General features: G+C 42.9%; 1 protein-coding gene across 10 annotated transcripts in view; it reads left to right on the top strand.

Moving 5' to 3' along the window:
- The window catches only part of Ltbp1 (latent transforming growth factor beta binding protein 1), a 373,886-nt gene that overhangs the window by 354,342 nt on the left and 3,294 nt on the right, over positions 1 to 16,250 (top strand). For all 10 annotated transcript variants that reach the window (XM_027426071.1, XM_027426069.1, XM_027426070.1 and 7 more), the window contains one exon: positions 12,836 to 12,958. In XM_027426071.1, coding sequence (XP_027281872.1) covers positions 12,836 to 12,958 — 123 coding nt within the window. The remainder of the gene's footprint in view (positions 1 to 12,835; positions 12,959 to 16,250) is intronic.

Raw genomic sequence — 16,250 nt, 5'->3', positions numbered from 1 at the left:
AGGGCCACCGCCTTTACTTAGGCGACCCGGAATCCAGCTCTGGTTTGGGGATCGGTTCTACTCATTGCACTTCAGATCTCCTTTATGTAAAATTGAGATCTCTCTGTGAACTTATGACTAATCCTGTCTAGTGTGAAAACGTGTATCCTTTCGATCACAGATTCTGAGCGCTATGACTCAAGAACAGTAACTCTGAACCAAATAGAATGGAGATTGACCAAACTAGAAAGATACCCCAAGCCTCCTAAACTGAGTGGCCGCCATGCCTGGAGATGGGATGTAGATAGCAAGCTGGAAGGAGTCTAAGAAGCCACGTGGTCCAGTTTTTTGGGGCTGAATTTTCGGTACCCGTTATATGCTATGTGGAATAGTCTGGCTTGCGGTTTATACTGTTCCTCGCCGAAAAGATTACCTCCCAAAGAGCAAAATAGTTTTCTTTCTACAAAGGAATGGCTGTGAAACATTCAATAGTGAATTCTGTCCATACATACCTATGTCTGGCGTTGTTAGTTTCCTCCTGCATGAAACGGCAGTAACAACACCTTCCTCGAGGGGGTGTGCAGGTGTTAGATGTGATACTGCATGGGTCGTCAGACAGTACATGCCTGCCAGGGTCAACTGACTATTATTAAATCCGGTTCCAGAAGGTAAGTTGAGCTCATGCCGATTCTACGCAGTTACCTCCTTGTGCAGGGCTGAGCGTCTCTTTGAAGGGAGGTGAGCATCAAAAACAATGCTAGATTCAGGGTGTTTAGAAGGAACAAGCAGTTCCCGGTAGCAGTGTTTGGGAACTAGTGTGGCCCCTGTGGCGCTGTACACTGATGAACAAGATTTTCAAGTGTTCCACGAGTTCCAAAATACCAGGGTAATGTGTGAGGTGTGAGGGAGGCTTTATTCTGGAGAGGACCCGACCATCTAATGTTGCTTTCTGAACGAACATTGGATGTACTCGATCTACACAACTTTTAGGTGGTGACGCACACCTTTAATCCCAGCACTTGGGAGGCAGAGGCAGGGGGATCTCTGTGAGTCTGAGACCAGCCTGGTCTACAAGAGCTAGTTCCAGGTCAGCCTCCAAAGCCACAGAGAAACCCTGTCTCGAAAAACCAAAAACCAAAACAAAACCTAGACTGTAGACGACTACCTTGAATATATTACATGATGTCATCCAACCAACTTCCTAGAAAATGCATTCATTTATACTTTCTTCTGGTTTCTGTCTCAAAGAAGACATTACACCGCCTGCTTTATTTAGGTTCTGACGATGTCTTATACTCTTCAGTCTTCCTTCATAAATTTTGTACTCGGTTTTCTCTCAAGTAATTTAGCTGATGGGGCAGCCCACAACTCCTAATAATCTTAACATTTGTGGGGCAGTGGTGGTGCACACCTTTAATCCCAGCACTCTGGAGCCAGAGACAGGGGATCTCTGTGAGTTTGAAGCCAGCCAGGTCTACAAATCGAGTTCTAAGACAGTCAAAACTATACAAAGAATCCCTGTCTGGGAAAATTAATTAATTAATAATTAATTAACCATCTTAACATTTAAGCAGCCTTATTGATATCAGATGTCAAGCTTAAATACAGAGGTTAGGGGGTGTAGCTCAGTCGGTAGAGTGCTGTCCACCAAGCACAAGCCCCCCGTTCAATCCCCAGCACTATGGAAACCCAGCATGGTGCTCTGCTGTGGTCTGAAAACTAGGGATGTAAAACCAGGAGAATCGGCCAAGCATTGGTGGTGCATGCCTTTAGTCCCAGCACTCGGGAGGCAGAGGCAGAGGCAGAGGCAGGCAGATCTCTGTGAGTTTGAGGTCAGCCTGGTCTACAGTGCAAATTTCAAGACAGCCAAGGCTACACAGAGAAACCCTGTCTTGAAAAAAAAAAAAAAAAAAAGTTAGTTCAAGGCAGCCTGGTCTAGAGACCCTGACTCAAGAACAAACAGAAAATTTGAATTTCTTGATATATTTAAATACTGTTTACCTACTTATTCAAATTCTTTTAATTCTCATTCAAACTAAGGCCTTAATTCCTAAAGCAAGTACACTTCAAACAAATCACAAAACCTTTTTGGGAGACACTCTATGGCATGATTCTTTTTAACACGGTAGACATCCATAGTAACCAGGGGCAAGAAGGAACACTTCACCGTAAATAAAGCATTAATACACTGGCCTTATTACATCTGTAGCTGTACAATTGCCATTTTAGGCAACCCGAGGTCACTGGGTGGAGAAATTAAAGGCTGCCTCAGGCAGTTATTTGGAGAATCAAGCGCCAAGACATGAGGTAAGTAAGCATACTGTCCCCAGCCATGTGTGTCCTTACAGGATCATGTGGCTGTCAGTTTGTACTTATTTTTATAATCAGTGTCTTCCACTGAGACAATTCTTAAGGTGATAATAGGACTCTATCAAATCAAACTCTATCCAACTCTCATGGTTCCCTTGGGAACCAGGTCTCCCCATCATGCCAAAGCTTCCCAGGGGACAATGCTTTTGTGATCCACCAGGGCTTCTGTCTCTGAAATGTGAAATCCACATTGGACCTGGGAAAGGAGCTAGATGAGCAGGAGCAAATGACAATGGGGCCAGGGCCAAATAGGGGATGGTAGGTAAGAATGAGATTCTGGAGACAGCCAAAATGTGGGGTTTTAAAACTGTGCTCTGGTGGTTGCATTAGTGAAAAAGCACATTGGGGTTGTGATCATTTGCAGCCATTTATTTAAAACATGTCAGTAGACAAGTGAGCATGGTTCACCTAAGAGTAAGGATTGGCTAACAAAGAACAGATCCTCATAGAGCCAGCACAAGCCAAATTGCTGAAGCCAGAGCAATGGAAGTGTGGACCAATAAGCTGTGTTCTAAACCTGGTTTCCCAGAGTGTAGAGGACCAGCTGGGACCCAAGAAGGCAGCTAGCAAGGCCCTTCAATATCGCCAGGTTCAGAGTGCCGCCTGCATGCTGGATAAGAACTGGTTGAAGCTACTGCCTTAAGGTCCTCACTACAATTACAGATCATTGTGGGGGAGTTTGATCAGCAGAACGTCACAGGTGATGGTGATATGAGCACTTGTGAAACTTTAATATTTGGATAGCTTGGATGGATCAGTGGGTGGGGTGGCCATTTCATCTATGCTTCTTTTCCCGGAGTTACACTGTTTGCATTGCCAGCAAAGCACTAGCTGCACTCAGTAATGCTAAGCACTCAAGGGAGGGATCCACTGACGTCATCTCTGAGTCCAAGTCAGCAAGCCAAAGTAGGAAATGAAATAAGCCAATCACAGAGTCCAGGGCGGTTGTTTCTAGATACAAGCAATCTGGTTGATCTCAAAAGTAACCACTTTGTCTGCCTCAGCTTTCCATTTTGAAGTTAGAGTTGATAGGTCCAGTTTTCTAGAAGTTTCCATTCAGTGCCAACTTGGACTAAAGGTTTGCTCTGAGTTAGATTTGGCTTTTGAACATTTTACAGACAAGTTGCTAGGTTTTGTCTGTTGGTTTTGTTTGTGTTTGTTTCTCTTTCATCATGGAACCAGTTGAGGTTTGCTCCAAAAATGACTTGGAGAACGAGCGCCCTGAGCTGGTCTTGGGGTTTTTAACTGAGATCGGTTGCATTTATTTCTACCTCTTCTGAACAAACTGTTGTAAGACTTCTTTGGTTAGAGCAGAGCTGCATTTAGATAGTAACCTCTGGCCAGCGCAGGCAAGCCTTGCTAGATGGCAGGTAACAGGAGGTTGATCGACTCTTCCTGCAGCAGACAGATTCTATCCTGTCTAACTGGAGAGAGGTGGCCAGCAAGAGCTTCAAGAGCAATCAGAGATGAGTGGTGGGGGTATATTAGGGACTCAGTGGTAGATCCCTAGCATGACTGAGATCCTGATTTGATTCCCAGAACCATGTTTTTTTTTAAAATAAATAAATAAATAAACCTCATATTTGGATGAATTTGCAGAGAGTCATGCCTAGGAAAGTAACTGTTCAGCATTAACAGCCAATCTTATGAAAGGAACAACTTTTAAGAAGAAAATGGAGCTTGGTAAGGAAGATTCCTGATACAATGTCTCCTTGACAATGTTTGTTCCTGAGCCTTGAGTGTTAGGGACCAGCAGAGCTGTTGTAAACAGTTGTGTTGGTTGCACACTGCTCAACTGTACAAGATGCTACTCAGTAACCTATGAGTCCCTAGCAAGGATGGGCAAGTAAATCACTGCCAGCATGAACCCATTAGGATTGGGATTGACTATGATCAGCCCTGGGGAAGAGGAGAGTCTCTTTAAAGCGAGGTAAAATAGCAACATACAAAGAAATTATAAAACAGAATCAGAGATCTTAATTCCAGGTCTTTGCTAAGCAATGACGTCTTATTTCTTGTAATTGAATGGAATACATTTTCACAAATAGCATATAACCATTTATTGTTAAGAAATAATACATAAGTTAATCAGAATTTGTTCTTCAAATAATGGCAATGGGTTCTGAGGGATATCTTACTGTTATGTTTTTTTAGAATCTTGAGTTCTGACGCTTAGGAGAGTTTTAAATATCAGCAGTTTTCTCTATGGTAAACTTTAAAAACAATATGCATTGTTAAAATACTTTAAAATATAATTCTGTTGTTAGAGAAAATTATATGAAATTATTATTAAAATTATCATACTTAGTAGCTAAAACTTTGAGAATTTAACCTGACTTCAACTTTGGAATACTTTTCAATGTCTCTCAACCTCAGTTTCCTTCCAGGACAGGCTTGTGAGGCAGAACAGTGACATCTAGTGGTTCTTACCTTGAATTGCAGCCACAGGCTTCAGTGGCCTTTTTTTCCCCAAGGTAGCAGTAAGCCTCCTATAGAATCAGCACAAACTCAATGGCATGTTTTTAGAGGTTCTTTGTCTTACAATGCTTTGAAAGGCTATTGTTTATTTGTTTTTATTTGTTTTTACCTTACATGTCCTTTGAGTTTGTACTACAGTTTCCAGTTTTGTGTTTTCATGGGGTTTCTGTGTGTGTGGACTTGTGTGTCCCTATATATGCTTCATGTGCTTTTTCTTTGGAATACCTTTCTGTTTGTTGTTTGTTTTGTCTTATTCCAGTTTGTTTATTTTTATTTTATCTCATCTTACTATTATTTTTTAGATATCTGTTTGTTTTCTAATGTGAAAGAGGTGGGGAAAGGTGTAGATTTGATGGGAGTGACATGGGGAGGATGTGGGAGGTGTTGGGGGAGGAGAAGCATAATCAGAGTATATTTATGAAAAATAAAAGTAGAATCATACATAGAAGTTTGGACGGACCCTGGAGATGTCTTGTTTCCTTACTTACTCGTTAGAAAGTTTATATGAACTCCAGACACACACACACTCTCTCTCTCCCTCCCCCTCTCTCCATATATGGAGAGAGGGGGAGAGAGAGAGAGAGAGATAGATAGATAGATATATAACTTTATGCAAAAGAAGCAAAGGAAAGGGACAAAAATAGTGTGATACACACACACACACACACACACACACACACACACACACACACACACAGGTACTCCACCACCAGGGATTGAACCCAGTACCTTGTGCATTTTGGTCAAGCATTCAAGCTTTGAGTTATATCCTCCATTAGTTTGCATTTAGTTTTTAATGGAGGTAAAAATTCACATAAAACAAAAGCAAGTTTCTGAGGTGGACACGTCAGTGACATTTGGCACATTCACAAGGCATACAACCTCCCATTTATCCTTAATTATACATTCAGTTTTTCTAAGTAATTCTTACTTGCTGTATCACAAAGAGAAAAGCAAATGGACTCCTTGGGGATGATATTTGTTTGTGGTGATTTGTTGACTTTTTAGATTATCACTCCCAGGAGCAGGAAAGAGACAATGATGTGGCTTTCCCATCTTCACAGTGACAGAAACAAAAGCGGAGCCTTTTACAAAAGGAATGCTTTGAAATCCCTCCCCGGTGCCCTCTTTGCATGCTAAGCCTTGTCTCACATCAGTAGTAACCCCACTCCTTGTTTCTTTTGAGACTGCCTGAAAGTAAGCCTTAGTGATGTCTTTCCAAAGCCCAGATGGACAGCTGAGAAATGGGGGAAGCCTTCCATTAAGTCTTTAATAAGGAATTCATGTTAGCAGTCACTATTCTCAGGCTTGCCTGTGTGGCTTAGCTTAATGCTATTACAAGAATATAAATGTTTGAACCCAGGTTTTAGAACACAGAGGGGACCTCCGTTTTTTTTTAAAAAAATATTTATTTAGTAGTACTAATGCATTTGTAGCCAACAATCTCTTCTGTCAGCTAGTCTGGCTAGCTAGCAGCCATCTGATGGGAAACATTGGGAGTGACTGCATTGGTAGGCTGACCTCAGTTAGAGGCTCAGGGTGGGCAGGCTTGATTGGTATACGGCTGTGAGTTTCCTCAAAGTGTTATGGTTTACAGGAGTCCCATGGAATATAAACCCTGCCAAGACTTTAGACTTCATTACTTCCCTGTCCTCGACAAGTACAATTTAATTGAACATTAAGCAATTTGATCTCTTTCACCTAATAAATCGAGCAAATTCAATAAACATAAATCCTACTAATGATAGTGCTGACCCTGGCGGAGCTGAGCTCATCGGTGTTCATGGTTATGACTCTCCCTGGAATTTGAACCACAGATGCTTATAGCTGAGCAAAGTGCTTACCTGATGTTCACGGCGGGGGGAGTGCACTCAATGATTTTCCTAGGGTGTCAGAAAAGAACAGCTGTGAACAGAACATGGCTTGGCAGATAGAGTGCACACAAAGCCCTCAGCTAGCATTAGACATGTTGTGCTACAAACTGCAGTGTTCTGGTGAGAAACAAAGAAGGGCTAATTACAATTTTTCCTTAGTCAGTTCTGAGATCTCGATGAAACTATATGCAGAAGTATGCCATGTGTGGTTCACCAGAGCTCTAAGGCACATGCCTGCTGAATTCCTTTTCCACATGTTCTGTGCAGTAGACAGGGCATGCATCCTTCAGTGTTAACTTAATGCCTCCTTGTTTATCTGATTGTTGTCTGGTTCTTTAGTTGGTTTGGTTTTGATATTGGTGTTGAGCCCAGGGTGGCCTTGAACTCCTGATCCTCTTGTCTTTGCCTCTAGAGTGTTGGGATTGTAAGCATGTGCCTACACACCCAAGTCATAGGCTGTTTTCTGTCTGTGGTGCTCCTATACTGCCCCTCTCAGTTAGCTTTTCTCTTCTTCATTTGCTGCTCCTAGGATGAAATGTAAGGGTTCCCATTTTTCTTCCCTTTCTCCTCTCCTAAACCCCACCTTGTTCATTCGATTCTCACTGAGTTCATGCTACCCTCAGGCTCTAACTGTAGAAATGAAAGAAGCCACAAAATGAATCACTTTGATATAGCTAAAACAGAGTGGCACAAATATTGTTCCATTGATAGAGAAACTGAAATTCAAGCAAACAGGCCCAGACCAGGAGCTAAGAAGAAAAGAAATAAGGATGAGAACCCAAGTGATTGAGCCTTGGACTTCAGGTCTTTTGTTAAGAGTGTGTGTGTGTGTGTGTGTGTGTGTGTGTGTGTGTGTGTGTGTGTGTGTGTTGTGTCTATGCATGGGCATGGTTGTTATGGTGTGTGTGTCTGTGTGTATGGGTGCATTGTGTGTCTGTGTGATTGTTATGGTGTGTGTGTCTGCCGTGTGGGCATGGTTGTTATGATTTGTGTGTGTTGTGCCCATTTGTATGTTATTTTCTGTGTGTGGTTATTGTTATGCTATGTGTGTATGTGTCTGTATCTGTGTGTCAGTATGGTTGTTATGGTGTATGTGGTGGGGGGTGTCTAATATCCTTTGACAGTTCCCCACTTTTTAACTTCCTGGATGCAGGCTGGTTACCTGCTCCACTCTGGGCAAGTGTTTATTTTTCTGGAAAAGACAGACATGCAATGCAGTGCAGCTCTTGTCCCTACTTACTGAGGCCTTTCTGTCCCTTCCTTCATCAGCACAGGATGGAAGAGTCTAAATGGTCACTGTAAGAAGAAAAATTATAGCCTTTGTCCATTTCAGTTAAGAAGTTTTCATTCCACTGCAGGCTAAGCAGTCCCTGTGGGCAGTGCCCACTTTCCTCCTCTCCATCCTTAATGCTGCCATTGATTAATAATGCCTGTTTAAACCTGTCGGAAAAACAACTGGTAGAGAAATTTGAATGAAATGTGACCTCTATTCTTACTACAGAAGACCGGGGCCTTGCTTGTCCCACATAGATACAACTTAAATTTTGTCACTCTAAATGCTCAGTGTTGGTGTGTGGAAACCCAAATCCAGCCTCTGTTCCATTTCTAAAAGCTGGGTTTAGCCTGCCTTAGACAACAGAAACTTCGCCTCCCAGGTTCTCGAATGCCAGAGTGGCACTGTGACATGTGACTGTCCAGACCAAACCCGCAGATGCGTCTGTCATCAAGAATGATTTCCTGCCAGGATGTAGTAATATGCTTCCCATTGCTTCTGACAGCAGGGGTCCTAGACCCGATGGCTCCAGGGGAGAACTTTGTTTTTTTAAAAAAAATCATTTTTTTCATTTAAAGTAGAAATCAAAACAGTACCATCTGCTGTGTGAATCTGGCATACCAGGGAAATTAGTGTGACCAATGGCCTGGATCTGTTTAGACCACTTAGTGGTGGTGTTCCATGCCACCCCATCCATGTGTCCCTCTCATAGCTTTGATCTAGAGCTGGTGGGGGGGGGGATCTCAGAAAAGAGGGCTCTCGGGATCTGCCATTGCTCTGCACCTAACACCTGTTGACTAGATGATTAATTTTTGTTGGTGTGCATAAAAAGAGGAAGTTTTGAAAAGCAAAGAGACGTTAAAGACAAAGTATGTTGTGTGTGCACTCATGGTGAGCTGGAGGAAGAGGCAGCCAGGGTTCTCCTGGCTTCTCAGGGGAATCTAGAAATAGTTCAGGGGTCTGCTGTTGACCTCTGTACTGCAGCCAGCCCCAATTCACCCAGACCCCTAAGTTACACTCTGACTGTGACTCAGATATAGGGCTAATGACACCTCCACACCAGAGTGGTTTCCGTTCTCGGGGCTTGGGATGCTCACGGGCCAGAACATGCTAGAGATTTGCCTATACTCAGATCCCAAAGACATCTTACCCATGCCTCTTTGGAATGTTCCGAGTTATCCCTTGTGCACCTGGTCTACAATACAATGCAGCCAGGGCTACTTGATGAGATCTGTGACTCAAATATAAAGTTTGCTGTTAATAATCTATCACATGCAAACAAGTTTGCCAAGGCAATCATCAGTTTTGTGTTTTGTTGGAGAGTGTTCATGAACAGTTTTTCTCTACCCAGTTTCCTACACCTATGAAAAAACAGCAAAAAAAAAACCCCACCCCAGATAATCTCAAAAGGGAATCAACAAATACCTGGAATTTGTTCTTTCATTGTCCTTAATTTACCACAGCCCAATCTGCCCACAGATCACCTTCAGTTCAGACATTCAGACTTATATGTCACTCGCAATACTCTGACTTGTCTATTATTTTCACATCTTCCATACAGACTTCTGGGTTTCTCTTAAGAGAAAGAAAAAAAAAGAGTAACTTCCAAATTCAAAATTTAGGAGCAAATCTATAATACTGTCTCATTTTTCATGTGCCACCAACATATGAAGATAAGAATTACCCCTGTGGAAGGGCTGGAGAGATGGCTCAGAGGTTAAGAGTACTGGCTGCTCTTGCATAGGACCCAGGTTCAATTCCCAGTAGTCAGACAATGGCTCACAGCCATGTGTGACTTCTGTTCCAGTGGGTCTGGTCCTCTTTTCTGACCTCCACAGGGACTAGGCACACACATGGCAAATGGACATACATGCAGGCAAAACATTCATACAGTAAAAATAGATATTATTTTAAAGAATTACTCCTATGAGACAGATAGAGAAACTGAGGCTTGCCCAAAATTGCTGAATAGTAAAATAAGCAACACAATGAACACTGCAGCTCTGGCCTCTGCCTCCAAAGCCCACATTCTTTCCATTTGTGCATGCTCATTTCACCCATGACCCTGGTCAAGAACCTGAGAGGTGCATGATGGGAGGATGAAAGAGACAGCATACATGGATGGGGACAGACCTGCCCTTGGTCCCTGTCCTTATATTGAGCAGAGGGTACACATTTTCAGCTGTAAGACAGAACCTGTGACACAGAAGTTATACTTTGATATCTGATCAATTCTGTCTTGAAGCTTAGCATTCGATACATTAGAGACAGGGAGGCTGTGAAGGACAGTGGATTCTAGACTCCCGAGTGGTAATGCGTGGCAGGAGAAGGGAAGAGAAAGACGAGGCAGGTCTCAAAATTTCCATTCCCTATCTCCTTCTGCTGCCCTCTCTCCAGCCTGGGTCGAGTCTACAAGCTTTAGGAGCCACATAGCCATGTCTGACCATAATTTAATTTCTTTTGTCTGTAGCTTTAATTAGGACCTTAAAATTAATCCAAGGCACTTTTCCCCATAACCTGATTTGTGTACATACACATAGCTGTTGTTCAAGCACAGCCCTTCCAGGCAGCTGTTGTCTGTCTGTCCTTCATTTTCACTCCCACATGAGGTCTCTCCTTTGACGCTGATAGAGGGAAATGCTGGCAACAGTTAGTCACCTCATTGCTTCAGTGGAAGAGAGCCCAGAATCGAAGCCAAACAGCGCTGGCCAGACCTTTCTGTGTCACTTGACATCCTTGGACCTCAAGTCTCAGTAAGACTCGCTAACAATTGACAGATGTCTCAGGGGAGAGCTCTAGCCATCTCTGGATTATGTCTTCCAAACTGAGTATATGAACTGATTCACTTTTAATATCCACTCTTGGTCACACTGTGGCTTTGCTATAAAATACTGAAAGATGTCCTCCCTTTGAGACAGCAACTATATATAAATTTTTTAAAAACCAGGGGAGATGACCTCAGCTCTTAAAACCTGTAAACATTTGAACAATTCTGCTCTCAAAGGGAAAGCCCCTGGTGCTTTTTCAAACATTAAGTGGAGCTGACAACAGTTTGAGCTCTGTTTGAAACTGGGATTTTGGTTTTGTTGTTGTTGTTATTGTTGTTTGAATCAAGAGTCTTGTTCCAGGCTCTGTTATTTCCTTAAAGAATTGAACATTTCATCTCACAGCATGGCTTCATGCAAAGTGTTGGGAACATCTGGGGTCTGGATGTTTCTAGAATATGTGTGCATGAGGCGAGGGATTGGGGCAATGAGGCTTCTACCCTGTCCATGGCGCAGTGGGTTCTGAGGCTTTACTGTTCCCTGGTGCTAGTCGCAGAATGTGTGAGTTTTGACTCTTCACCTTCCATACAGGGATGGAAGCAATCCTTTCCAGCTGCACTAGCTATTTCCTTAGAGTTATTTTTTTAGAGGGGGGAGGGGAAAGTGAGTGTATATGAACTACAGTGCACATTTATGGAGGTCAGAGAACAACGCACAGGAATCTGTTCTCTTCTTCCTCCATGTGGGCCCCAGAATTTACCTTAGGTCCTCAGCCTTGGTGGAAAGCACATTTAATAGCTGAGCCATCTTGCCAGACTCTGTTTTTCTTTAATTGTATATAGGAGGAAACAACTGGAAACCTTCGGGTTCGTGTTGCCGTGGGTGACTCCGGTGAGATTTTTGTCAACCCAGTCCTGGAGCCCAGTACCTGGCTGCCTGCAATCATCCTGGCAGAGTAGCTGACCTCTAGGAAACTTGGACTTCTCACCAACTGCTAGTTGTTGTATTTGGAAAATGCATTCTCTGTAATTCATACATTCAGCACATGAAACATTTCTCTCTGGACTTTCCAAACAACCACTATTAAGTGTAGGAAAGACCTGACATCATGGCATGCATTTAAATCTCAGTACCCCCCTGCGGGTGGAGAACTGAGATTCCATGGCTTGGCTGGGGAGTGCAGGTTAGGAATCCAACCATTCCAGCCTGGTCCAGTTTAGAATGGGTATGTGGCTATAGGAAGTGGCTGCTGGAGGCCAAGAGCGAAATCAGGCCCGATGTTCCAGATGAGATGCAGGAAACTGCACTTGAAGAAAGCTCTGTAGCCTGGTTACTGACTTTAGATCTGGGCCAGCTGAGCACAAGCTGAGATGTAACCTCTCTGTGCCTTCCTGTCTGCATCAATAAAATTCAGATGACAGCAAAATCAGAGCAGCAAATGCTTCTGTGAAATGGGTATTAATTAAATGCTTAGAGCAACACACGACAGAGGAAGCAGTGTGCAGTCAGTAGTTTCTTATTGCTATGCTCATCCTTGCTGTGATGTCCATCATGCTGTAATCATGTTCCCAGGGCCTGGAATTACACAGTGTCTGACGGTTAGAGGAGCAACTGATCAGTTCCAGCCGAGACTTTGGGGATGCTGTTGTATGGTGTTATGAACACTAGTGATTTGCTTTTCCTGTTTCTTATGGGCATGTGCCTTTCACTTCCTCTGTGGACTACCTTTGTTTCTTACATTTTTATAATAATTCATATTAAGATTTGATAAAACTTCTCTTCCAGGAGGCCTGATGCATTCTGAGATGGCTGTCTCACGCACGCTCACTCTCTCTATCTCTATCTCTCTCTCTCCGACTGTCTCGCTGTCTGTGTGTGTTTTCTAGGATGGGTTATACAAATCATCAGCTCTTTTAGGTCATTGTTTGAGAGCCTTCTTTATCCTAATACTCAGTGTGTACGTGCACCCAGCTTCCACAGAGGAATACTTGGGCACATTCCAGATGCTTCTGAATGGTGTGTGTGATGCCAGGCTCACTGCTCTGGGATGTGGTGTTCGTGTCTGATGTAACTCAACTGTGTCCTTTCCCTTCCAGATGACTATGCCCAGCTGTGCAACATCCCCGTGACCGGGCGACGGCGGCCATATGGACAGGATGCGTTGGTGGACTTCGGTGAACAGTATGGCCCAGAGACAAACCCTTACTTCATTCAAGATCGTAAGCAGTCGTTCAGTCATGTTGAGTTAAGCTGTGGATCAAGATTAATCAGTATTTTCAAAATCCTATCCCTGGGAAATTGTTTTGAATGCAGATCTGTGGGTCTAAACATACCCATCAGAATATTAGGGTGGGACCCAGCAGACTGGTTTTATAATCCCCTTGAGTTACACAGCCTGCTGGTTTGGCTAGGAATCACCAGATTCCAAGATGAGCATTGCATGGGAGAGGTATTGTATTTATTTTCTTTAAAGTAATGAAAATGATCTTATTGTTAGAATTGCTACAGCTCAATCATTTCTTTTCATATTAAGTCATGGTCTAGTTCCAGTTCCCTACAAGGAAATGACAAATGTTCACCACACCAAGTTGATCTTTACAAGTATTTTAGAGTGGGTGGTCCAAAAAAAAAAATACCTTCTTGGTCAGAAATGGATTTTTAGAATCCACTTGTGAGAGGATTTATTAAGTAAGAAGTGATGCGTGCCAGCCTTTTCTGGATTTGTGAGCAGAGCTTTCAGGGGGGAGGCAGGAATGAAAATAATGTCCCCTCTAGAAAGGAAATGCCCCACAGCCTGTGGACAGAGGGTGCTGTGTGAGGAAACCACACACAAACTATGTTTCTATAGGAGAGACATCTGTGCTTTCAAATAGGAAAGAGTGAGGTTTGGAAACACAGCAATTCAGAATGAAAGATGGTGGCTGACTGGACAAGAGGGTGCTGAACTGCATCGTAATGGAGACCTTCCTCATCTCAAGAGACGCGTCTCACTCCAGCAGCTGTAGCACGTTCTCACATGCTGGGTCCCTGTGGACCATAGACTTCGGGGTTAGGACTTAAGAGACACTTCAGAGTTGCAACCTACTAGGAAGTCTTTTCTTGGGGGGAGGGGGGTATCACCTGTTTGCAGAAGCCACCAATTGGGAGTAGCATTTAGACCTTTGTAGCTGCATTGGGGATTATTTCCACAAAGTCAAAAGCCTTTTCCTTCCTCCTTTATGGTTCAGGAGGGTAGACATTCTTCCTCCCTCTGCTCCAATATGAGGTCTTTGGTTGAATCTAAAAGCCACATTTCCACATTCGTTGTATGTTTAATTACATTTCAAGACATAAGAGTAAAGTTTAAAGAAATGGCAGAGCATACTGCTTGGAGGCTTTTAGACAGTGAACAGTGATTTTGTGAATGAATGACAACACAGAGATATCTTGTATTACTATAGGATGGTGAGTTCTGTTGGTCCCCCTGAGAGACTTATGGGGGTGGGGCACCTATAATTTAGTGGAGGGTAAGGGTTACTTCTAAGAATGTGTTTACTCACCCCAGCTACCAGCGTCCCTGACCAAGGCTGTTTCCAGCTTGGGTATGTAAAGACCTCCCCTCCCTGAAGAATCATTACAGTGTGGTAGCAATAGGAAAAGGCAAACCTGGTAGAATATTCAGGAGTAAACAGATCCTCAATGACTTTGGCTTGAGAGAATCGGTATCTACCAGTTTACTGTGTTTCTGCCATTCAGTGAGGTTGGTTATCACATACCTATATGGCCCCTCTCCAAGGTCAAGAACAGTATGTCCTTTCCCAAGTCTTCCCAAGGATAACTACTGTCCTATCCCTAACTCTTGTGCTTGGTAGCCTTGCTTTATTCCTAACAAAACGTGATCCTGAGTCACTTCATGAAATGGGCCTGAATACATCCACAATGTCAAGACTATGTACTTGTATACACATCACGATGGGAGCTATAGATGAGTAAACCTCCTCCTTAAAGAGAAAAGGGGAGAGAGTGCAAATTCCAAAGAAAACCCACAAATACAGAAATAGGTAGAGTCTGTAAGCGACCCTGAAACCCACACACTTGTGTGTGTCTCCTCTGCCACATTCAAGTTTGCATTCTAGGACTTTACATGTTGAACTATCCTGAACTTCTCTTCAATGCCAACATGATTCTAATGCTCCTGTTCCATTCATAATGTCAACACACATGTTGGTGTCACACATAGGGAGTTGTCATGTGGGTTTTGATTCCACAATGGCCTTTAAACAGCCTGCCTGAATGTTAGAAACATCTCCCAGCCCGGCCTGCTCTCTGACTGGTAGGGAGCAAGGGCTCCTGGCCCTGCTGGAGAAAAGATCACACTGAGTAGCCAATAATGGAAGAAAAGCAAAGTGAGACTTCTCATCAACTTCATGCTTTGTGGTCTCCGTTACCTTCAGTTTGTGCAATTTCTAAATTTCCAATTTCCAATTTCCAAAACTGTAATTCATTAGTGCATTAGCCATTCTCTGAAAGGCTAGCTATGGTAATGTTTTAGACTTTGAAGGCCACATGGTCTCTGTTGTAGCCACTCAGCTCTGCCATAGTGCCATTTATATGGCCACGGAGACTTAACATGGCTACTGGATGTAGTTGTGTTCATTTACCTAAACAGGTATCAGGTCAGATTTGGATCAGAGCCTTCCCACCTGGTTTAGAAACATGAAGGTGTATTTTGGAGGTCTTGGGTTTCATTTGTTAATGACACATTTTAATTCCTGCAATAAAATGTAATCTTACTGTGACAGCAAAATGATTTTGCTGTCCTTGAAATGATTTTGCTATGATTCACTAGATTTTGAAGATTTCTATAAAGATCTCATTTTCTAAGTCTGTATTTCTCAAATCAGCTTTATATGTCTGTTATTTCTTCATGGCCTGATTCTTTCCCTCTTTAAATTTTGGCTAGGGGCCCTCATGGATTGTTTCTGGGAGCTTTTCTTTCTTTCTTTTTTTTTAATTACAATCACAGTTCCCTCTCCTTCTTCTCCCCCTCCCCTCCCCTTCTCCCACCCTACCTTCTTGGTGTTAATTTAAAAAAAAAAAAAAAAAAAAAAAAGCTTTTTTAGTGGGCTCCTATGTAAGTTAAGACCTTCTGGGCCTGCATAGCAATAATATTTTGCTGCCCCCTGCAGTTCCATTGGAGAATTACCTCAGAGAACACCTCATGCCAAAATGTCTGGCTTTATGGTTTTTTGTTTTGTTTTGTTTTTTTAAGCCCCTGTGTCCAGAAGGTGACCTGTGACAGTGTACTTATGTCATTGTGTATTTATAGTTACAGCTTCCTTCTCCAGGAGGACAGCTCAACTCTTTCATGCATGGTCACAACTTCATGTTGTTAAAACTCCAGGCGTCTTGAGTGGCTTCAGAGCTATCATCTAAACTGTAAAAAGAGCCAAACAAGAGTTTCTTTGTTTCGTCCTTTATCAAAGTCTTTTGATATCCTAAACACACGTATAGTGTGCTTTCCCATTTATC

This window comes from Cricetulus griseus, chromosome 7, assembly GCF_003668045.3.
Source record: "Cricetulus griseus strain 17A/GY chromosome 7, alternate assembly CriGri-PICRH-1.0, whole genome shotgun sequence".
Classification (NCBI taxonomy): domain Eukaryota; kingdom Metazoa; phylum Chordata; class Mammalia; order Rodentia; family Cricetidae; genus Cricetulus; species Cricetulus griseus.
Note: the sequence above shows the minus strand (reverse complement) of the source record. Positions and strands in the feature narration are given on the sequence as shown.